Source organism: Littorina saxatilis, linkage group LG4 (assembly GCF_037325665.1).
Source record: "Littorina saxatilis isolate snail1 linkage group LG4, US_GU_Lsax_2.0, whole genome shotgun sequence".
NCBI lineage: Eukaryota > Metazoa > Mollusca > Gastropoda > Littorinimorpha > Littorinidae > Littorina > Littorina saxatilis.
The window spans coordinates 29,000,218-29,025,591 of record NC_090248.1 but is presented as its reverse complement, the minus strand read 5'-3'; the positions used below and the strand labels follow the sequence as shown (position 1 = coordinate 29,025,591).

Below are 25,374 nucleotides of genomic sequence, written 5' to 3'. Positions count from 1 at the left end.
CCAGGCTGTTAGTGTACGTTTTGTTGCGAGAAAAAAAGGTCCTATTCTTTTTTTGTTGTTGTTCGGGACAAATGTCCAGGACATTTGTCCTATGCCATCTCTCATGGATGTGAGCCCCTGCCACACACACAGGCGTGCGCTCAAACCACGTCACACACACACTCACTCACACACACATCATCCATGCTCACAATGTATTATTTATAAGCGAGGGTTCTGCAAAAAAAATCAGTACTTATGACAATGTGGCCTTTCTTTACACAAAAAATGACACTTCGGATCAATAGAATCAAGTGTAACACATGTAAGTTTATATGATTTTGACTCGGTCTTCATCGTGGATTGACGCCCACCAAAGCCTAATTGAATCCCTCCGTCGCTTCGCTCCGTCGAGCTTCAATTAGCTTTGGTAAACATACATGTTACGTTTGAATTTGACTCGATCTTCATCGTGGATTGACGCCCGACCAAAGCTAATTGAAGCTCTCCGTCGCTTCGCTCCATCGCGCTTCATCAATTAGCTAAGTATTAGGTAAATAAAGCATAGTTCTATCCGATACAGCAAAAACGTGGAATTTCAACCACATAATCATTGACCCTCACCACCTTATACTGTTCACCCGGTCAGGGTCTAGCATTGGAAAAAGTGATTTCAGCTTACAAACTACAAAGGCAGGGGTCTGGGGCAACACCCCTGGAATTTGAAGAGGTTTTGTGATTTTGCGTCTACAACCCCCTCCCCAAGAGACAACAAAACTGCCGTCCAAGCTTTCGTCTGCATTTTTAAATGTAGGCTAAAATAACAGAGATAAACCACGAAATCAAAAGATTAAATCTTTCACAACAATCTATATTGGATTTGTGAAAATACACAACTTGAGCGGGAAATTTGGAGGTGAATATCCGTTGGGCTTGTTGGCTCTTGGCAGAACACAAACTCTTACTGAAAAGTAGGCCTCTGTGGCATCTAAATCATGTCAAATCTAGTCTGGATTATAAAGTTGACTACCGGGGTTTCTGTGTACTCTAGTTGTTTGACCGAGTATCTGGTATGTAAGTGCAGATTGTCTTATCTTTAGATCGAACTTGATGGTTCTCTGTATGTCTGTCTGTCTGATTGTTTGTCTATGTCCCTTTGCCTGTGTATGTGTGTGCGTGTGTGTGTGTGTGTGTGAGTGTGTGTGTGTGTGTGTGTGTGTCTCTCTCTCTCTCTCACACACACACACACACACACACACACACACATCCGTGAACCCACACACACACACAAACACACACATCCATGAACCCACTCGCGCGCACACACACACACACACACACACAAACACACACACACACACACGCACGCACGCACACACACACACACACACGTACACACACACACACACGAACACACGAACACACACGCACAAACACCGATTTATTTTCTTTTAATTTTTTTTATTTACGAGTTCATTTTGTGCCAACCCAACTCCAACATTCCTGTCTGGTGTAAACATCATTTTGCTTATTTGTAATCAATATGGATGGAAACCTTCCAACACAGACACACACTCAAACGCAGGCAGACAAACAGACAGACAGTCAAACAGGCTGACAGACAAACGTGAGACGCACGTCCCATCCCCATCCCCATATACACATAGAAGAACGAGCATCATGCAGGAAGCTCAATTTGCAGAAATCATATTTGTATGTTTACATTTCATTTTTGATTGTATCTTTATTCATTATACTCTGTTGTCTAGCATGTGCACCCACAGCCAGATACTGCTAGTACAACTGCCTTTCGCGCGATCCTGTGTACGACCAAACCATAAAGATCTCAATCACACTAAACAGACAAAGAATCAACAAGAAAACATAATTTGGCAGGGGCGGAGCAGTTAAGCCAGAGGGGGGGAGGGGGGGTTACAACCTGGGGTCCAGATGTCGGTAGAGCCCTGGTGGGGTACAGTCAGGGGCAGTGTTGGGGGGTCTGGGGGTCTTCGCCCCCCTGAAGCTGAAGAAATGTAGCTATTTTATAAACAATTTGTGGCTTATCCTTGATTTTAAACATGATCAACTTGTGTCAGCAGCGACTCATTATTTCTTTCAAAGTTAGTATTAAATAATGGCAATTTATCTTCACTGATATCTGCTCCCGACATCATATAGTATGGTTAGAAGGAAGACATGTAGCATAGGAGTGGCAACGGTCCGGAACCCCTGTAACACCTCCCCACCCCCCTAATCCGCCCCTGTTTGGGCTATACATTTTATCTGGAAGAGACGAATGTAGCGAAGAAATGTCTCAGCTGAAACAAACTCGGTCTCAAACTGGGGTCACGACTTGAACAGAGCTTAGAAATACCTACCCACTTTGATAAAAACTGTTCCACTTCTTCTCGGCTCTCGCGAGTCTTATCCCGTAACAGCGCTTGTCTTTCTAGTACATTATTCAAGATAGCACAAAGACTGAAAATATCCGAAGCAAATGACGTCATGCCATTGTGACGTACTTCCGGTGCTAATTGCGTATAAAAGGGTCTACTCATATCTCCACGGAAGACTCTGCCTTCGCAACCTCCCGCTTTGCCCACGTCGATCAATTTAATATCCAGGCAGTGAGAATCGTTCATGCATGCACAAAGAATATTGTTTTTACTGAAATTGTTAATCAGCATGTGACGTGAGTGGACGTCACGCATTAATGACGTCAGCTGCAACGCTAAACGAACCCGTGGGATGACGCCAAAGGGTTTCCGATCTTCCAGCATCTCAGCCAACGTGACGCCATTCGCGAAAAACTCCTGGACAATACCCAAACTTTCTAAATAGTATTTATCGGTAGGCACCACCCCGTAGAAGCAGGGAACCCATCCGGTTTCATGTAGAAACAGATTTATCATAGCTTCGTAGCGGACAGTCAAATAATCGTCATTGCTTTTCAGTCGTTTGATCACGACTTTCTCTCCCCTGGACTCGAAGATCCCGATGTATATCGACGTGTGTTTACTTTCGAAAAAGATGTTCTTGCTTTTACCATTGCCTTCCTGAAACAACAAATCGCCCTTCGTGTAAGTGATGTAGGGCAGCTTGAGTTTCGACACCGCGACTTGGAACAGTTCAGGAAAGCAACGACCGTCCAAGGTTTCTGCTGCGTTTCTCTCGGGTAAAGACTTCGCACACTTCTGTAAAACCGATCTCTTTCGAGCTGATGACCATAACAAAGATTCACCAGAAGAGAGAACAAATGAGTCGTGAACGGGTGCTGACAATTCCTCATTTGAGTGTTTCTTGGACTGTTTCTGTACGCCATGGTCATAGTCATGTACAGTGCGGCGAAGTTCGTGAAAAAAGAGTTTTCTGAGGCTGTTGACCACCCATCGAACAGGAGGCCTTGAGCGCGGGTCAGGCTTGGTGCAGCGAGCCACGATGTCAAACAGTGCTGAGCTGTTGAGCGCCTTCGCCACGTGCTGAATCTCGTGACCCAAGGAGAACACGTCAGAGGCTGGCGTCGTCTCAGCGTGCTTGAGCACCTCAGGGGCCAGATGTTGACACGACGCCAAGCTCTCCGAGCTACTGTGGAACACCTTCCCCGCTCTGAAGGTCGCAAAGCCAAAGTCGATGAAGGTCACTGTCGGCAAGGTCGTACCCTTGACCTTGGCCTTGGCTAAAGACCGCGCCATTTCCAGCTTCTCGTCGTCCTCGGCTCTCTCCAACATGGACATCCCGCAGTCAGCAGAATACCTCCCACCGTCGTGGAAATGCAGCATGATGTTGCTGGAGTGGAGATCGTTGTGAAGGACGCACTTTCGGTGCAAAATGTCCAGGTTCTCCGCCAGCTGAAGAGCCACGCTCAGCCATTGGACCGGAGAGAAGGCATCCGCTACTTTCAACCAATCGTAGAAGGTGTTACCTTCAGGCACGAGCTGGTAGACCATTGAGAGGTTGTGGAACATGTGTCCGATCGGCACGACTCCAAGAAGGCGGGGTATGTTTGGGAGGAACTGTTCGATGTAGCTGCACACACACACACAGCCACACAAAATAGGGTCTACGTATTTGCCAATCCGTCCACTATATAAAGACTAATTGGTCGACGTACTTATGACTGTTTTGATAAGTGTGCAACATAGCCAACACAAATGCCTGTTTAGTCCTATTTAGGGCATACACAGTATGAATAGAATAACACGGGTATGAATATGGTTGTGCAATGTTGTGTGTGTGTGTGTGTGTGTGTGTGTGTGTGTGTGTGTGTGTGTGTGTGTGTGTGTGTGTGTGTGTGTGTGTGTGTGCGAGCGAGCGCGTGTTAATGCTACGTTTGTATAAGCATACTGACCTGTGCATTCTGATCTCCCTCTCGGTGACCCTGATGGATGAATCAGTGAACCGTTTGATGACCACACACTCCCCTGTTCGCATGTATCTCCCTAAGTGAACGTTCGCGTAGGCCCCGTCACCCAACAGCGAGAAGTACCCCGCCGACGTCAAATAGTGCGTGACGTCACGTTCATGCAGAAGGGACGTCATAAAGTGCTTGAGGTTTGGGGGAGGTTCAAAACCGTTGTCCTTTTTCTGAGTAGCAGATAACAAACTTAATATAGAAAAAAGTTGAAAAAAATAATAATTAGTACATAAACGAATGGAGAGAAAAAATGAAATCATTCGTACAAGCACTAATAAAGAACCCATGCTAAACTTTAGTGACTTTGTGAATATGGTACTTAAATATTCTAAATGCTGTTATTCAAAACAAATATACTTAATTACTAAACAACCAACTCAAAAACGTGCAAGGCAAAACAAAACCCAAGCATTTAACAAGAAACATACAGCGCAGATTCTCTCTCTCTCTCTCTCTCTCTCTCTCTCTCTCTCTCTCTCTCTCTCTCTCTCTCTCTCTCTCTCTCTCTCTCTCTCTCTCTCTCTCTCTCTCTCTCTCTCTCTCTCTCTCTCTCACAAACACACACACACACACACATACACACACATACACACACACACACACACACACAATCATCATCATTATCATCATCATTATCATCATCATTATCATCATCATTATCATCATCATCATTGTCGTCGCCATCTTCATCGTCCCCTTCATCACTCTCACCGCCACCACCAACACCATCATCATCATCATCATCACCACCGCCACCATCACCACCACCGCCACCACGACCATAATCATCATTATCATCAAAATCCTCATCGTCATCATCACCGCCACCACAACCACCATCCCAACTATCCAAGTCAAGGAAGAGAATTACTAAATACTAACACAGACAAGAGGCGGCGCAGGCGGAAACTCCTCCGTCATCCCATCTTCATCTTCAATCGAATCAACATCATCAGTCCTTGTCGTGTCATCGCCAGTCGTGACCGGACTGCCGACCGCGTCATCGTCGGCTCCAGCTGGGCTGTCGTCATCAGCTCCGACTGTACTGTGTTCGTCTTCCTGCGCATTGCAGCTGTTCGGCTTTTGGTGGATCTGCTTCTGCTGGTTCAGCTCTGTCGCCCACCCGTAGCCTGGCCATCTTTGATCACACTGCGCCTTTAGCTTGTTCTCCACCTCTAGACCTTTTCGGGGTGAAACTGGTGTCAGTCATGTGCACAGACACTGGGGTTCTGGGTTGGGGGGGGGGGGGGGGGAGGAGGCAGGTAGTTGGGGGTAGGGGGGGGGATGTGCTACAGCCCTTGTCTGAGTAATATTGTTAGGAAAGGAAGAGCTAGCCCACGTGTTCTGCGTAATTCACAGGGTTAATGTTCACTGAGTGTTAATTACTGATTTTCAGTTATGTCCTTGGCCTACTAGCGCCAAACCACAATTACACATGAACGCCTGATGAACATGAACACTTGATAATCAAACATGATCACTTGGTAATCAAGCATGATCACTTGATCATTACAATTTTCACGAAAAAATTAATAAATTTCTGTTCTGGTTCACTTCCAGATGCTTTATTTGAGCTAAAATTTAAACTAAACACTAGCTAGGAAAGGAAATAGTGATATTCACTGATAATTGCAGTTTTCTCGTGAAAAGTATGTGGTTTTGGCGCAAGTAAGCCATCATACGGCAGACCAGCGCCAAAACGTGGGGCCGGTTACCACGTGAAAATGTTAATTATGGCGTGTTCTGTCTAATTAACAACGGTATTATGAACCAACAGTGTTAATTACTCATTTTCAGTCTTGTCCACGACATACTAGCGCTAAAACCAAAATTAAACATGAACACGTGAAAACATTAATTGTGCACGGTTTTGGCGCTAGTAAGCCGTCATAGCCTCGGAGCAGTGATGACTTTTTTTCTTCTGTATACACGATTACACCGCCGATCAGAGCTTGGTTGTCGGTGTGTCTCAAGTTAGCTGTGGGAATGAACTTGATTTTAAAGTCTGGACTAATTGCTAAGTTGGATTCAGGATTCAAATGCCGGAAAGGTTTAGCACATTTCATTTTAAAAAAACCATAATTCTGCACGGGCATATTATCAAACCATTTCTTTTAAGACCCTTAATTAATGTCTCAGATTCTTGGGGGCGTGAGTTAAATCAAAGAGCTAATTTGATCAACCAAATAACCTCCGAGAAGATTATAACCTCAACTTGCAATAAATAACTTTGAAGTACGCATCAGTCCTTGTTTGTAAATAAGCTACACACAGACAACATGTTCATTAACTTGACCCGCTCATAAATCCTGGACTTCAACGGTGTTTTCATGAAAGACTGTTCAAGTAATTCTACAATACCGTCGGAGACGAGAAACTTTACTTTTGTATGAGTAATAATAATTACATTTGAAACTTTTCGCTAGTGCAATGTGAACAAATATGAATATGTGTGCAGTGTGTGTGTGTGTGTGTGTGTGTGTGTGTGTGTGTGTGTGTGTGTGTGTGTTTGTGTGTGTGTACGCGCGCGGTGTGTGTGTGTGTGTGGGTGGGTGTGTGTGTGTGTGTCTGTGCATGTGAGTTGATTACACATCAGTGTTGTTCTTAATTAAACATAATATAACTTACTGTCGTGTAATATTTGAAGCACATTATAAATATTTCCCATTGCTATCGGTCTTTCGACTGACCGCTCGAATTGGCCCTCTAGCTCTGGAGTCATTTGGTTATGATTTACATGTTCTCGTTCTTTTACTTCTCTTTGTACATAACGACGAACTTCGGTCAAAAACGGGTCCACGTCTTTGTATTTGTTTGTCTTTTACTTTACGTTCTCAGATACTCACAAACGTTTTTTGTTCGGTTTTTTTTGTTTTTGTTTTAAATTGTATAGTGGCTGGCTATAGTCTTTCGTTCCATGTGTGATTTACACGTCAATGTCTCCGTTTCTGAGTCATATGTTGCACACTAAGTTTTTTGCTGATTTTCTTCATTGTCCAGCGTAACTTAACAAGAATTACTAGCCGTGATGAGGAATCGTAGAAAATGCAAGCATACTCACCTTGTGCTACACACACGCACAATGAAAATGAAATCAAAGCTGCCAGCAACACCTGTGGTATCCGAACAGGTATCATTACTGTGCTATAACAGTAAACGATCGACCTTTCGGTTGTAAAGGCGATGTTCACGACACTAATAAAGTATATAATACGTGGCTTCTCAACACTTTTTCTTACAACACCTGAGATCAGTTATAACCATCACGGACTCGCGGCAAGACCGGCGCCACTGAACTTCTTTCAATTAAATACCCTATCGCGTTCTCCGAGTAGGATTATCCTACCTTAGCTGAGCGGGGACATATTAATAAATAGTGGGTTGATATTCTAAGCCCTAAATCTCGACAGCTCGTCTTTAGCTCCTTCTGCATTCGTTACAACGAGGAGAGGGTCAGGGAAAGTTGGGGGGGGGGGGGGGCGGGAAGGGAGGGGGTGCGGAGGGGGTTAGAGGGGGGGGGGAATATAGAAGTGAAACGCGGGCCAGCGGGCGGGGTGGTGAGATATCAAAATAAGAGGAAGAGGAAACTGTTATTCACCGAGTCTCAAAAGTTACCAACGTAGCTCCAATATCATCTACTAGATGATTACCCGCTTCGCCGGGTATCGGCTTCGCCGGGAAGAAGTAGAGCCGAATACCAGGCTGCGCCTGGGACCCGGCTTTGCCGGGTGTACGCCGGCTTCGCCGGCGCACAAAGGAAAGGAGATAAACGCGCAAAACACTGGAGACCTTCTAAAAATAGTAACGTGCAGTGACCTTCTAAAAATAGTAACGTAGTAACGGGAATATGGATTGACGCCACACGGAGGAAGGGAGATAATCGCGGCTGAAAACACTGGAGAAGATAAGGAAGAGTTACTGGTAGTGGATCCCGACAACAACAACAACAAAAAACAAAAAAAATCGGTTCAGCGCGCACAGCGCTGCGCGCTGAGAGCACGTGTTGAAATATCTCATCGATGAGGTTGTGTCCGGGGTGTAGCTGAATACGGTGTCCAAATTTGAAAAAGATCCACCGAGAACTTTGGCCGTGCATCGCGAACAGACAGACAGACAGACAGACAGACAGACAGACACTAGTCGTATATATATCATCTATGTGACTGCATTAACACCGGTGCGGCTCAAATGACACCAACGTGACTAAATGTTATAAAAAAAATTATAAAAAAAATTAAAAAAAGGGAATTATGCAACAGATCATGACCGTACATGATTTATCCTATTTCTCTGTCGTCTGCTCCTGAAGCAGACGATTTTGTTTTGGAGCAACCCGTATGACACGGGATGGGGTAAAACAGAGGATGAGGGGTACATTCTAAATATAGCCCACAATCATCCTGACTGCAAACACTGACAGCCGAAATATTTGATGACCCGCCTGGCGCCTTCCTCCCCCTTTGTTAACTCCACCTTGTGACAACTCATGTATTAATGAACGTGGCGGTCAACGCCCACACTGGTCATATTGTGTACATATCAAGAACGGTTTTATTCATGTGATGTTATTATGTCATTATCTAGGCAGCATGAATGACTGAGGGTGATTTGATTATGTCATTATCTAGTCAGCATGAACACGCCGTGGATCGTGTAACTCTGCATTTGCGCCACCGCAACTTTTTATCGCTTCACGCCGACGAAGAGGCAAGCTGCGAGGTAGGTCTCTCGAATGATAAATTAAATTGTTAGATTGCTAGGCACTCAGCATGTTCTCAAGTGTTGCATTTCACATACTTATATCCTTAGCTATATTTCTGTATATATTTTTTGATGCTTTGATGGCCCTGGTGATCGTGACGATCTGTTTTTCTTCTCGTTTCCCCATGTTTTGGGCATATTTTCAGTTTCTGCGTCAAATGCAACAAAACGGAGATTACTGGTTATTCTTGGACATGTTCACTGATAACTTTAATGTTTTATGAATCTCCACGTGTAGTTTCTCTGTATATAGTTCCATATATACTTTGCAAGAAGCAGATAAAAAAAAGTGTCAACAACTCTCTGTAATTCGCCACCGCATCAATTCAATGTTAGATGTAACTCGCCACCGCATTTTTTGTTATTCGCCACCGCACTACGCAAATTGTAATTTTCAAACGCATCAACATCGTGGAGGCATTTAAACCTTTATTTTTGTCACAAAACTGACAGCAATTGATAGGAGCATTTTAACTTTAGTGCTGCAAGTTTTAAACTCAGGGGCGTGGCGTGATCTTGCCTATGCAAAGGATTTAAAGGCACCATGAGTTGACAAATCAAACTGTAGTATTTCTTCTTCTTCTTCTTCTTCTTCTTCTTCTTCTTCTTCTTCTTCTTCTGTATGAAAAGTATGCTTATCTGTACTTGAGTGTATAACCCACATGTACTGGAATGTGTTTATATATATAATCTATATATATATACGACTTGTGTCTGTCTATCTGTCTGTGTGTGTGTGTGTGTGTGTGTGTGTGTGTGTGTGTGTGTGTGTGTGTGTGTTTGATCGCCATGCACGGCCAAAGTTCTTGATGGATCTGCTTCAAATTTGGTGTCCATATTCAGATACACCCTGCACAAAATCTGGTCGATGAGATATTTCAACACGTGCTCTCAGCGCGCAGCGCTGAACCGATTTTGGTTCCACCTCAGCTACCCGGGCCCCCATGCCGACACACCAAAGCCGCTACACCACATCACAACGCCAAAGTTCTCGGTGGATCTTTTTCAAATTTGGACACCGTATTCAGCTACACCCCGGACATAATATCATCGATGAGATATTTCAACACGTGCTCTCAGCGCGCAGCGCTGAACCGATTTTGGTTTTTGTGTTCATTTCACCATTATAAGTAACTCTTCCTTATCTTCTCCAGGTTTTCAGCGTTTACCTCCCTTCCTTCGTATGGTGCACTATAGTATGAGTGGGGCATCTTCGGATATTCCCGGCGTTCTGTTACTATTTTTAGAAGGTCACCGCAGTGTCCAGAACGTAAATTGGACCCGTAAATTATCCTCACTGTAAAAGTGCAAAGGACGAATCAATTTATAGCCACGCGAAAAATACACTGTCATCTATCTCTCTATATATACGGCTTCTCTGTGTTTGTGTGTGTGTGTGTGTGTGTCTCTCTCTCTCTCTATGTGGGCAACACCTATGGATTGTTCAGTTCTGTTTGTGATGTGGTCTGGCGGCTTTTGTGTATTTGTATGTACTGGCCTTCCTTTGAGAAGCCATAACAGATCAAAAGGGCTTAGAGATAAGCTCTAAATTGCTCAATCCTGTTTGAGTGGAGTTCGCCTCCAAAGGTGATTAACACGGTTACATTCGTCGACAAGGATGGGACTCGATATGGTCAGGAATGGCATTATGGCCACTGAATCATGTTCGTGCTGTTCCCATTCCACGAATCTGGGAGGGACCTAAGCTTGGCGGGTCCATTGTTCGGACCCGGCAAAGCCGGCGTACGGCTCTAAGTATTTCATCCCGGCGAAGCCGGCTACCCGGCGAAGCGGGTATCCCTCTAGTTATATATATATATATATATGACCCCCCCAAAAAAAATCCCTGGGACTATGAGATTCAAGAGGTTTAGGATATGATGACATCAATAGGAAATATAACAGTGCTTACCGTAAGAGTGAAAAAAATACTATATTTACAAGTGGGAAATGCATCGATGACTGCTAGTGATGATCTGAACAGATTACGCAGCAAAATAAAGACACATCAGAACATGAAGACCAACATTTTCACCAATGAGATTTCCCTTCTAGGAAGGCACGCTGATGAAAAGTTTGTCCTCATGTTCTCTTATGCATTCATTTACATTCGGAAGATTGACTACACATACAAGAATGTACAAAAACGTTCCGCATTCCGTATCCCGTCAGAAAAGTTATTGTATAAGTATATGTGATTGAAGAGCGCAGCGATTCTTGCCATTCTAGCAATAAACACTCAGTGGCTGAAATCACTAAGTTTGACAATATGGAACCTACCTCTTCCTGTTTGATTTGCGGTCACTTGAGTCTGAAACTGGGCCTGGAACGCTCCTGTTAAAAACATTGTGGGGCCAAATACCACATAACTCTAAAATTCTTAAGCTTCGTGTTTATGTGTGTGAAATAATTCTAAAATTCAGTCATTCCTATTACCAGTGACATCACAAAAACTCATCAGTTTGACGCTGGAAGAGAAAAGAACGCCTCTGACAGACGTGACGTTTTTCGGGAAAGAAGAATGACGAAGAGTGTGGGAGTGAAACGCCGCCAGGTGCGTCTCAGAAACGTGTTCTACAAAAGCTGAAATATACCCTGAACTGAACAACTCCAAATCAATATTTTCAATTGGAAGTGACAGAATCACTGAACTCTTCAACATATTATGCAATTCATTAGACAGTTGCGGTGGCGAATAACATCCAAGACGTGAAATTGCGGTGGCGAATTACACGAAGCATCGGTGGCGTATAACATGAAGTCTAATTGTTTGTGTTTTCTTTTGCCGCGTGCGTCACCCAAAGACAAAATTGTGCAACAGCATTCATCAAGAATACAAAGGACATGTTTAGCTCACAGGATATCATCACGGGAATGCATCAACTAGTGCTGTTTCGTTGAAGTTACGAAGGAAGGGACAAATCGTGCAATTTCAGCTACAATTCCAGCAGAAATCGGACTTCTGAACTGCCGAAACCTGACATTTCGACTAAAAAAGCACGTACCTTAGACCTTGAGTATATACTTCTTTAAAATGTACTAATGAAGAATCTAGATGATGCCTGAAAGTCCTACACATTTTCATTTTCTGTGAGAGACCTACCTTGCAGCTTGCCTCTTCGTCGGCGTGAAGCGATAAAAAGTTGCGGTGGCGCAAATGCAGAGTTACACGATCCACGGCGTGATGAATGACTGATTCTTTTATTCAAGTAAGCGGTTGCCTATGGACAGGATAACTCTGCGGTTGCCTATGGGACACTGCCACATTTACGTCTTGAGTTACTGCCCTTACTACTATCACTGGGCGGGGATATAGCTCAGTTGGTAGCGCGCTGGATTTGTATTCAGTTGGCCGCTGTCAGCGTGAGTTCGATCCCAGGTTCGGCGGAAATTTATTTCACAGAGTCAACTTTGTGTGCAGACTCTCTTCGGTGTCCGAACCTCCCCCCGTGTACACTACATTGGGTGTGCACGTGAAGATCCCACGATTGACAAAGGGTCTTTCCTGGCAAAATTGCTTAGGCACAGTTAGGGTCTACCTATACCCGTGTGACTTGGAATAATAGGCCGTGAAAGGTAAATATGCGCCGAAATGGCTGCAATCTACTGGCCGTATAAAATTTCATCTCACACGGCATCACTGCAGAGCGCCTAGAACTGTACCCACGGAATATGCGCGATATAAGACTCATTGATTGATTGATTGATACTATCAACCCGAAACTTCGTCGATAGAGACATCACCTAGGCCAGGGGTGTTATCTCTATCGACGGAGTTTCGGGCTGTTGTGCGTGCATAGTACCCGCGTCGGACACGGAGCCGTCTTGGAGCCTCTACTTTTTTTGTTTTTTGTTGAGACATCGCCTGCAAAAACTCCAGATACATTATTGTGTGATTCTAGGCGTCCCCGAATTTTGTTGTTGTTGCCATAGTTTACGTTTAGAGCTACTGCCCATACGCCGAGGCCATGCAAAGGATTCTTTTAACAGACATTCCTCGTCTTTCCGTGCGAAGTTATCCGTACTAACCTTTGTAAGGCCCCAACTGTGACGGAAAAAGTCCTAACTCTGTCTAAAACAAAAAGTCTTCCTTACTGAGTCAACAGCGTTTTCCATGAAAATTATTTTGCTTGCAAAATTCACTTAGTTTTTTTGTCTAAAAACAATTTGCATTTAACAATGTGCATTTATAATTTTTTTCGGTAATTTCAACTTATAATAATACGAAACTGTTGGACATAGCTATCGCGCATGCGCAGCAACTCGACAAGACGCGAGAAACGGCAAGAGACGAAGAAGGAACAAGTCGCGTACGGCGAAAATACAACATTTAGTCAAGTAGCTGTCGAACTCACAGAATGAAACTGAACGCAATGCCATTTTTCAGCAAGACCGTATACTCGTAGCATCGTCAGTCCACCGCTCATGGCAAAGGCAGTGAAATTGACAAGAAGAGCGGGGTAGTAGTTGCGCTAAGAAGGATAGCACGCTTTTCTGTACCTCTCTTTGTTTTAACTTTCTGAGCGTGTTTTTAATCCAAACATATCATATCTATATGTTTTTGGAATCAGGAACCGACAAGGAATAAGATGAAAGTGTTTTTAAATTGATTTCGACAATTTAATTTTGATAATAATTTTTATATTTTTAATTTTCAGAGCTTGTTTTTAATCCAAATATAACATATTTATAATCCAACTATAACATATTTATATGTTTTTTGAATCAGAATATGATGGAGAATAAGATGAACGTAAATTTGGATCGTTTTATAAATTTTTATTTTTTTTTACAATTTTCAGATTTTTAATGACCAAAGTCATTAATTAATTTTTAAGCCACCAAGCTGAAATGCAATACCGAAGTCCGGGCTTCGTCGAAGATTACTTGACCAAAATTTCAACCAATTTGGTTGAATAATGAGGGCGTGACAGTGCCGCCTCAACTTTCACGAAAAGCCGGATATGACGTCATCAAAGACATTTATCAAAAAATGAAAAAAACGTTCGGGGATTTCATACCCAGGAACTCTCATGTCAAATTTCATAAAGATCGGTCCAGTAGTTTAGTCTGAATCGCTCTACACACACACACACACACACAGACACACACACGCACATACACCACGACCCTCGTCTCGATTCCCCCCTCGATGTTAAAACATTTAGTCATAACTTGACTAAATGTAACAAGTCGCGTAAGGCGAAAATACAATATTTAGTCAAGTAGCTGTCGAACTCACAGAATGAAACTGAACGCAATGCCATTTTTCAGCAAGACCGTATACTCGTAGCATCGTCAGTCCACCGCTCATGGCAAAGGCAGTGAAATTGACAAGAAGAGCAGGGTAGTAGTTGCGCTAAGAAGGATAGCACGCTTTTCTGTACCTCTCTTTGTTTTAACTTTCTGAGCGTGTTTTTAATCCAAACATATCATATCTATATGTTTTTGGAATCAGGAACCGACAAGGAATAAGATGAAAGTGTTTTTAAATTGATTTCGACAATTTAATTTTGATAATAATTTTTATATATTTAATTTTCAGAGCTTGTTTTTAATCCGAATATAACATATTTATATGTTTTTGGAATTAGCAAATGATGGAAAATAAGATAAACGTAAATTTGGATCGTTTTATAAATTATTTTTTTTTTTTACAATTTTCAGATTTTTAATGACCAAAGTCATTAATTAATTTTTAAGCCACCAAGCTGAAATGCAATACCGAAGTCCGAGCTTCGTCGAAGATTACTTGACCAAAATTTCAACCAATTTGGTTGAAAAATGAGGGCGTGACAGTGCCGCCTCAACTTTCACGAAAAGCCGGATATGACGTCACCAAAGACATTTATCAAAAAAATGAAAAAAACGTTCGGGGATTTCATACCCAGGAACTCTCATGTCAAATTTCATAAAGATCGGTCCAGTAGTTTAGTCTGAATCGCTCTACACACACACACACACACACACACACACAGACACACAGACACGCACATACACCACGACCCTCGTTCCGATTCCCCCTCGATGTTAAAATATTTAGTCAAAACTTGACTAAATATAACAAGTCGCGTAAGGCGAAAATACAATATTTAGTCAAGTAGCTGTCGAACTCACAGAATGAAACTGAACGCAACGCAACGCAGCAAGACCGTATACTCGTAGCATCGTCACTCCACCGCCCGTGGCAAAGGCAGTGCCCGTGGAATTGACAAGAAGAGCGGGGTATTCGTTGCGCTGAGAAGGATAGCACGCTTTTCTGTACCTCTCTTCGTTTTAACTTTCTGAGCGTGTTTTTAATCCAAACATATCATATCTATATGTTTTTGGAATCAGGAACCAACAAGGAATAAGATGAAAGTGTTTTTAAATTGATTTGGACAATTTAATTTTGATAATAATTTTTATATATTTAATTTTCAGAGCTTGTTTTTAATCCGAATATAACATATTTATATGTTTTTGGAATCAGCAAATGATGGAGAATAAGATAAACGTAAATTTGGATCGTTTTATAAATTTTTATTTTTTTTTACAATTTTCAGATTTTTAATGACCAAAGTCATTAATTAATTTTTAAGCCACCAAGCTGAAATGCAATACCGAAGTCCGGGCTTCGTCGAAGATTACTTGACCAAAATTTCAACCAATTTGGTTGAAAAATGAGGGCGTGACAGTGCCGCCTCAACTTTCACGAAAAGCCGGATATGACGTCATCAAAGACATTTATCAAAAAAATGAAAAAAACGTTCGGGGATTTCATACCCAGGAACTCTCATGTCAAATTTCATAAATATCGGTCCAGTAGTTTAGTCTGAATCGCTCTACACACACACACACAGACACACAGACACACAGACACACGCACATACACCACGACCCTCGTTTCGATTCCCCCTCGATGTTAAAATATTTAGTCAAAACTTGACTAAATATAAAAAGGAAGGAAACTCGAATCCGCTGCAATCATCGTTAAACTTCATCATCATGGTAAGATCTTTGCTTGCTAACTTACACCAGGGTTGCGCGATATTTGGTGACACTAGCGGCAGGCAATGCACTGCAATTGCGCTGGCTGCTTTGTTGATGTTTGTTGGCATGTCAAATGTCGACCATCACCATCATGAGCATGCAGGACTATTTCATCAGATTCAGTCGACGGATTTAGACAGCGTGCTGTTTGAAGGGACATCCTTGTACGCACAGATTTCGACTCAGTACGGCATTGATGGTTACATCGGTCACGAACATTTGCCAACAACTGTTGTTGGACATGCTGTTGAAATAAAATATTTTTTCGACATGATTAATGGACACACTAACCCCGCTTACTTGCCTGCTAATGTTGTCAGTGACCAAGGCTTTCATTTGTCTCGTGTCATGGCCTATCCGATTCCTTATATCTCAAAGTGTCTTCCACTTAATTTTCAGCCTCCTAGAGCAAGTCATTTGGCTGCAATCAAAGGAAACACCAAAAGCAACGAAAAAGTTTTTATTTTACTGCGTTTTAGTGAAACATGCAGCCAATAAACACATATTCACTTGCAAAATTATACAACAAACTGTATCAATACATGTTTGTCACATTGCATTCCAAAAAAATTATCTACGATACCAAACCTAGAAAATAAACTGTACTTACATGTATGCGCGTCTATCTAACCGCACCTGGGATAACTGCAGTGAGTCGTCAAAAATAGTGTTTTTTTCTGTGCGTTTTTACAGGGAAGAAGCTCTCTGAGACTATGTTACTCTTTACAGGGAAGAAACTCTCTCAGACTCTGCTGTTGGGGTTTTAGGGAAGAAACTCTCTCAGACTATGTTACTTTTTACAGGGAAGAAACTCTCTCAGGCTATGTTGTTGGGTTTTTTAGGGAAGAAACTCTCTTAGACTATGGGTTTTTGTCAAGGGGAGAAACTCTCTCAGACAATATTCGAACAAGAGAAACTGAGCGTTTGTCGATTCAGTTCCCCAGCAGTTTCGGACTTTATCCGGTAAAGTACCGGTGTTTACACTCACGCTTTTCAGAGTGGGTGGTTTACATTGACGCTTTGCAGAGTGGGTGGTTTACACTGACGCTTTGCACAGTGGGTGGTTTACACTGACGCTTTGCAGAGTGGGTCGATCGAGTCAATGGAACCAATCTGAATGTACATACAATTAATTTAATGTGAAACGACATCATTATTATGGATTTATTTGTTGACCTAATTGTAATGTTTTTCGGACTAACACGGGCAAATGTTAATTATGGAGCACTATTGTTTTGTGTCAGTTTGCGGCATTGTGTACAGTATACGTGTTGTGTACTTTTCAAGTTGCTGACTCACGTTTCTTTGTACAGTTGCTTTATCTGAGGAACTTGCTTTCAAGAAAGATCAGGGTTATGTTTTAAAACGTTGGATTAGAGTCGCATAAAAAAAAAATAGGATCAGACTGTGGGAGTTTGTGTATGTACATTTAATCAAGTTTTGACTTTTGTTTTCCACTGGGAGTCGATACACACACACAGACGCTCGCACACACCATCACACACACACACACACACACACACACATACACACACACTGCCCGCACTATGTAAGCCCAAGAACGTTTGCTGTTTACTTTCAAACAAATATGCGTCAGTTATTTTTCCCTTGCAAATATGCCATGTTTCTAAACAAAAGTCGCAAAGCTTGGGTGTAGGTTGTGCTGAATCCTTTCCGGATCCCGAGTTTTAATCCCTTTCGTTGTTCTGACCAGATCAAAGCTATCAGTTGAATACAATAGATCAGCTGGAGATAGAGGTCAAATAAACTTCAAAGCAAGTATCTTTGGGCTCTTCTTCCCATTCAACTACCCTCTGGCTCGTAAATAGGAATTGTCTTCTTTTGATTATAGATATAAATCTGGCATTATTACTGGAGAGTTTTGCAATCGTTTTTCACGTTAATTTTAAACAGAAGACTTACGAAGGTGTGTGTGTGTGTGTGTGTGTGTGTGTGTGTGTGTGTGTGTGTGTGTGTGTGTGTGTGTGTGTGTGTGTGTGTGCGTGGGTCCTGGGTGTGTGTGTGTGTGTGTGCGTGTGTGTGTGCACTTCCCGGAAAACTACCGGTCAGATTATAATGACACTTTATGTGTATCCCAACATGATTTTTTCCAAATTTGCATACATGTTGCATATGTCTCTGTAGCGTTACAAACGTTCACAAATTACAACGTTTATTCCCAGTTTCTCCAAGTATTGGTACGCATACAAATTAGGCGAAATATGGAGAGGCTTCTCCGTTTAGTTTTAGATTCATTGCATGTCGGCTGCAGCTATCCTGCATAAACACGTCAATCAACAGTGACGTCATACACAAATATTTATCAAATCCCACAAACCAATACAATGTTTGAGCAGAAGAAAGGCAGATCTTGAAATACACATATTATATGTTTCTGACCAAAATACTGCTGTTTAACTTGTGGGCTATACCACTGAAAAAATAGTCTTTTAACTGTTTGTGTTCTGTGTTTATGGAGAAAAAAAGTTGTGTCAAGTGCGTTGACCTTGTCCAACATACTTGTGTTGTTGTTGGCATGAACATGGACGTCACATTGTGAGGATGGCAGCGGTTGTTTTTTTAATTTTGCATTTGTCAGGGGCGGATCTGGGTTTTGAAAGGGGGGGGGGGGGGGGGTGCAAAGTTCTGTGTTTTTTTGTTTTTTGTATCTTATCAGCGAAGGCGCGAAGCGCCGAACCGATGGCGCGAAGCGCCGAGCATGCTAGGGGGGTCCGGGGGCATGCCCCCCCCGGAATTTTTTTTTAAAAAGGAAGCAAAATTGTTCAATCTGGTGCAATCTGAGCGTGTAAAGTGCTATTTTCAGGTGATACATTTTTCTTCTTTTTTTTTTCTTTTTTTTTTTTTTTGTCCCGCTGGGGGGGGGGGGGGGGTGCAATTGCACCCATTGCACCCCCCCAGATCCGCCCCTGTTTGTCTTTGTGTTTTTGTACATGACGTTTGAAGGCTTGATGTAATGTGAAGCAAATAATAAAAGTATTGTAGACGGAAAATGTCGTGTCAAACTTTCTGCTTTCACTTGTCCCCGTGTGTTTGTGTTGTCCAGTCTGTCTTTCTGTTCAAGCAAAGAACCTAACGTTACACTACGATCTGTTCAAGCAAAGAACCTAACGTTTTGCTACGATCTGTTCAAGCAAAGAACCTAACGTTACGCTACGATCTGTTCAAGCCAAGAACCTAACGTTACCACTACGATCTGTTCAAGCAATTAACCTAACGTTTCGTTACGATCTGTTCAAGCAAAGAACCTAACGTTTAAGATATCTTACCCTATTGCTACGCTGAAAATACAATAGTATGAGATAATTTCTAATATGCTGACTGTTAGCACATTTTTATTTTCCGTATGACCGACGTCTTGAAAAGGCAGCGGTGAATTAACGTTGGCCATGTCCGTTACTGGCTGCTGTCCAGTGTAAAGGCTTTCAAGCTTTTATTCGGCTTAAAGCCCATATAGGCTTTTAAAACTTAAACAGTACACAGCAAAATCACACAGACACACAGACACAGACACACACACAGACAGACAGACACACACACACACACACACACACACACACACACACACACACTGTGCCAATCAGATAGGAGCAATCCAGTCCCAATCAGTGCGCCTCTAGGTCATGCATATATATTTGAAAATCAAACAAACCCGCGGTACTTTGTGTTCAAAAGATCAAAACTATTTTATTGTCAGTATCAGATGCAAAAAGAAAGACTCATCTTGAATTTGTGAAGAGCGATTTTGCCACAAGGGATGGCTGGTATTATAATGACGGAGTATTTTTGCCATAAAATGTCCTTGCCCTTTGGTCAGTCCTGGTGGTGGGAGGGGCGAAATGAGGGGTAGCGCGACATTCCGTTTGCGCGAGATCCTCATTTAAACCATATCCTATGTTCGTGTCGTTCCAATACCGAAGCGCGCGTCATTTAACTATAGCATCATTCCACAATTCGACATTCCGTTTGCGCAACATCCCATTTTGGCGCCATCTTATTTTAGCCACATCCCATTTCCACGACATTCCACAATCAATCAATCAATCAATTGAGGCTTATATCACGCGTATTCCGTGGGTACATCGCTGATGTTACGTGAGAGATTGGATGGAGGAGGCAAAACTGACTTTTTACCCGGTAAAATCTGCCGATAGATTTCAGAAATCTCGCTGATGTTACGTGAGAGATTGGATGGAGGAGGCAAAACTGACTTTTTACCCGGTAAAATCTGCCGATAGATTTCAGAAATCTACCGGGTATCTCTTAACTTGATTGGTCTTCTTACAATACCGGTGGAATTTGGGCCAACAAGATGTTACGTGAGATTGGATGAGGGAGGGACCCGCTGATGTAATGTGAGAGGTTGGGTAAATGGACCCGCTAATGGGGGGGGGGGGGGGATGTTTGGAGGGGTGACCACTGAGTGATATGAATACACACAGAGCAACTCGCTGATGTTACGTGAGAGATTGGATGGAGGAGGCAAAACTGACTTTTTACCCGGTAAAATCTGCCGATAGATTTCAGAAATCTCGCTGATGTTACGTGAGAGATTGGATGGAGGAGGCAAAACTGACTTTTTACCCGGTAAAATCTGCCGATAGATTTCAGAAATCTACCGGGTATCTCTTAACTTGATTGGTCTTCTTACAATACCGGTGGAATTTGGGCCAACAAGATGTTACGTGAGATTGGATGAGGGAGGGACCCGCTGATGTAATGTGAGAGGTTGGGTAAATGGACCCGCTAATGGGGGGGGGGGGGGATGTTTGGAGGGGTGACCACTGAGTGATATGAATACACACAGAGCAACTGACCGCTTTATTCAGAATTCATCCCTTGAGAATCCAGATGATGAACCTCTCGAAGTCCATAGCCTTGATTGTTTTATGAATAACTAAGCGCTTTCCATTTACAATGAAGTAAAATGTTTTAAAGAATGAACACGTTGTTAAACTTCTTACGTACAATTCGAGTTTCTGTACAAGTAATGCGTGATCTACAAGATCAAAAGATTTCTTGAAATCAAGAAATACAGTTCCATTTAGTTCGGACTGGTAAATTGCCGACAACTAGTTTTCACATTATGATGAAAGAACAGTACTACAGAAAAGCCTAACCTGCCTCAGCAGGGCATACCTATCAATATTCGAGTCGAGTATTAATGAAAAACAACTTAGTACTTCCTCAGCCTCAGTCAAACTAAATACCTCACACAATGTAGCTGAAGATAAGTCAAAGCGTGTTGAAGTCCAATATTCAATTTGTTGTGTGGCCCTTTTGACTTTTTCGTTGAAAGGGAAATGATCGCTGTTAAGTTTTGTTTCACATGCATACTTAAAGGGCGGGGATATAGCTCAGTTGGTAGCGCGCTGGATTTGTATTCAGTTGGCCGCTGTCAGCGTGAGTTCGATCCCAGGTTCGGCGGAAATTTATTTCACAGAGTCAACTTTGTGTGCAGACTCTCTTCGGTGTCCGAACCTCCCCCCGTGTACACTACATTGGGTGTGCACGTTAAAGATCCCACGATTGACAAAAGGGTCTTTCCTGGCAAAATTGCTTAGGCACAGTTAGGGTCTACCTATACCCGTGTGACTTGGAATAATAGGCCGTGAAAGGTAAATATGCGCCGATATGGCTGCAATCTACTGGCCGTATAAAATTTCATCTCACACAGCATCACTGCAGAGCGCCTAGAACTGTACCCACGGAATATGCGCGATATAAGACTCATTGATTGATTGATTAAAGGAGAAGTTGCTTCCCCTTTACTGGGTTGCGTGTGTAGCTCCCAGCGAAGAGCATTGCTCTCACGGAGCCTGTGGAGCAGTGCCTTACGCAATGACACTGAACGCACTGTATTTTTACACCCCCGGTATAGGGGTGTGTATAGGTTTCTTTACACCCCCGGTATAGGGGTGTGTATAGGTTTCACTCGATGTGTTTGTTTGTTTGTTTGTTTGCTTGTGTTCGCATATAGATCTCAAGAATGAACGGACCGATCGTCACCAAACTTGGTGAACAGGTTCTATACATTCCTGAGACGGTCCTTACAAAAATTGGGACCAGTCAAACACACGGTTAGGGAGTTATTGGTGGATTACGATTCTACAAGGACTTATAGAGGGACATATTCATGGTCAAAGGGAAATAACCACACTTGTTAGCAGTGCCTGCTCAGTTGGTGGCAGTGAGAATGCTAAGGACGGGGGTGTTTTTCCTACCTCGGAGGAATTTCTTGTTCACATTGCATTCAAAAAAAATTATCTACGATACCAAACCTAGAAAATAAACTGTACTTACATGTATGAGCGTCTATCTAACCGCACGTGGGATAACTCTGCAGCAGAGCGTATATTGCACGCTCTGCTCCGCAGTGAGTCGTCGAAAATAGTGTTTTTTACACCCCCGGTATAGGGGTGTGTATAGGTTTCGCTCGATGTGTTTGTTTGTTTGTTTGTTTGTGTTCGCATATAGATCTCAAGAATGAACGGACCGATCGTCACCAAACTTGGTGAACAGGTTCTATACATTCCTGAGACGGTCCTTACAAAAATTGGGACCAGTCAAACACACGGTTAGGGAGTTATTGGTGGATTAAAATTATACAAGGACTTATAGAGGGACATATTAATGGTCAAAGAGAAATAACCATTCTCACTGCCACCAACTGAGAAGGTTATTTCCCTTTGACGGGGGTGTTTTTCCTACCTCGGAGGAATTTCTTGTTTCTGTGCGTTTTTTGTAAATAATGCAATAACAGCACACACATTTGCTTGCAGAATTAAACAACAAATTTCACTGATACATGCTAGTCACACTGCATCCAAAAAGAATGATCTACGACTCCAAACTTTGAAAATAAACTGCACTTATATTAAAATATTCTATCAACCCGTACTTAAGTTTAAGGCCTAAGTACTTAAGCATTTAGGGTCGAAACTACTTCCGCTATATTCGAAAGGGTGTGCTTGCCAGCTTCTTTAACAAAAATATTCATTTTGTCAAAATAACATGGACGCCTGTTCATTTTGAATGAACATTTTTCTTGTGCAAACTGTCATCAACATTGCTCACACGTCAGCGTGGCTCAGAGGTCACCAACCTGGCTCAAATATCACCAGTGTCAACGGTATGGCTTTAGAGTAGCTCAAATACCACCATGCAATGAGGCTCCGTGTGACATTTTAGCCACATTGGTGACACTGGGCATGTTGATGACAATTGAGCCACGTTGGTGATATTTGACCCGTGTTGGTGACATTTTAGCCAAATTGTGTGTGGCTATTCCATCGGTTATCCAAAACGGTTGTTTACCTTGTGAGTATGTGATGAGTGTGGGACGAGATACGCCTACACAGAGCATCCGCCAAGTTCCAATCTTGTTTTACATTTTTGATTTTAAGAATTGTTGTTCGCTTTTTTCTGTTTCTTTTTTTTTATAATCCTCTTTCTTTCTTTGAAAAAAAAAATGTATTTATCGAAAAAAAGAAAAAAAACGTCCGGGGATATCATTCCCAGGAACTCTCATGTAAAATTTCATAAAGATCGGTCCAGTAGTTTGGTCTGAATCGCTCTACACACACAGACAGACAGACAGACAGACAGACAGACAGACACACACACCACGACCCTCGTCTCGATTCCCCCTCTACGTTAAAACATTTAGTCAAAACTTGACTAAATGTAAAAACAAGTCGCGTAAGGCGAAAATACAATATTTAGTCAAGTAGCTGTCGAACTCACAGAATGAAACTGAACGCAATGCAACGCAGCAAGACCGTATACTCGTGGTCCACCGCTCACGGCATAGGCAGTGAAATTGACAAGAAGAGCGGGGTAGTGGTTACGCTATGCTGCATAGCACGCTTTTCTGTACCTCTCTTCGTTTTAACTTTCTGAGCGTGTTTTTAATCCAAACATATCATATCTATATATTTTTGGAATCAGGAACCGACAAGGAATAAGATGAAAGTGTTTTTAAATTGATTTCGAAAAAAAAAATTGATAATAATTTTTATATATTTAATTTTCAGAGCTTGTTTTTAATCCGAATATAACATATTTATATGTTTTTGGAATCAGCAAATGATGGAGAATAAGATAAACGTAAATTTGGATCGTTTTATAAAATTTTATTTTTTTTTACAATTTTCAGATTTTTAATGACCAAAGTCATTAATTAATTTTTAAGCCACCAAGCTGAAATGCAATACCGAAGCCCGGACTTCGTCGAAGAGTACTTGACCAAAATTTCAATCAATTTGGATTGAAAAATGAGGGCGTGACAGTGCCGCCTCAACTTTTCACGAAAAGCCGGATATGACGTCATCAAAGACATTTATCGAAAAAAAGAAAAAAAACGTCCGGGGATATCATTCCCAGGAACTCTCATGTAAAATTTCATAAAGATCGGTCCAGTAGTTTGGTCTGAATCGCTCTACACACACAGACAGACAGACAGACAGACAGACAGACAGACACACACACCACGACCCTCGTCTCGATTCCCCCCTCTACGTTAAAACATTTAGTCAAAACTTGACTAAATGTAAAAAAAGGAATATGATAGACTGAAAATGTTGTACTTACGGAAATAAGCTTGTCATCTGAAATGAAAACTATACTTTTCAGGTCGCATACACATCTATGTATAAGTTATATACACATGTGAACGACCTCCTTTTTTCAATGGTTAAATACATCTTGATAAGTATAAATATATGCATACATTAATGTTTGTATAACTATATGTGTGTGTCCTATAAAATTATACTCAACTGATGTACTATATCCGAGTGAACAGTGATTGAAACATTCAATTTTCCAGACGATCGATCCGATCCATTGTTTGACCAGCTGTCGCTCCGCCATCTGCATTCTCCTTTCTTCCCCCTCTTCACTTAGCATATTGTTTGCAAGTGTCAATGAATTTTGAATCAATCATTACTGGCATATGTAAATATAGAAGAGACAAACTTCCAGTCATGGAAGAGATATATATTATGGGTGTAGACTAGAGAAACTCCTTGTTTTGAGATTCAGGCCTTAAATTACAATAAATTCCGCGTGTTATCGATAGGGCAAAATAATAAATAGTCAGTAAGTTTCTCCTGTGGCCACTGATGATTTTGGACAATCTGGTTTAAGCCTCGGTTTTTTGTAATAAT

General features: G+C 42.1%; 1 protein-coding gene across 2 annotated transcripts; it reads right to left on the bottom strand.

Moving 5' to 3' along the window:
* Positions 1 to 1,421: 1,421 nt before the first annotated feature.
* On the bottom strand, positions 1,422 to 24,827 carry LOC138964420 (uncharacterized). 2 transcript variants are annotated; one of them, XM_070336376.1, is made up of 4 exons: positions 24,797 to 24,827; positions 5,276 to 5,574; positions 4,328 to 4,563; positions 1,422 to 4,005 (listed from the first exon to the last, which is right to left on the bottom strand). In XM_070336376.1, the coding sequence occupies exons 2-4, from the start codon at positions 5,312 to 5,314 to the stop codon at positions 2,259 to 2,261; spliced, it is 2,022 nt and encodes a 673-aa protein (XP_070192477.1). In that variant the 5' UTR covers positions 5,315 to 5,574; positions 24,797 to 24,827; the 3' UTR covers positions 1,422 to 2,258. The 2 variants fall into 2 exon arrangements, with proteins under 2 accessions (XP_070192477.1, XP_070192478.1); XM_070336377.1 differs by lacking the exon at positions 24,797 to 24,827 and having other exon boundaries at positions 5,276 to 5,615.
* Between the last annotated feature and the right edge of the window lie 547 nt (positions 24,828 to 25,374).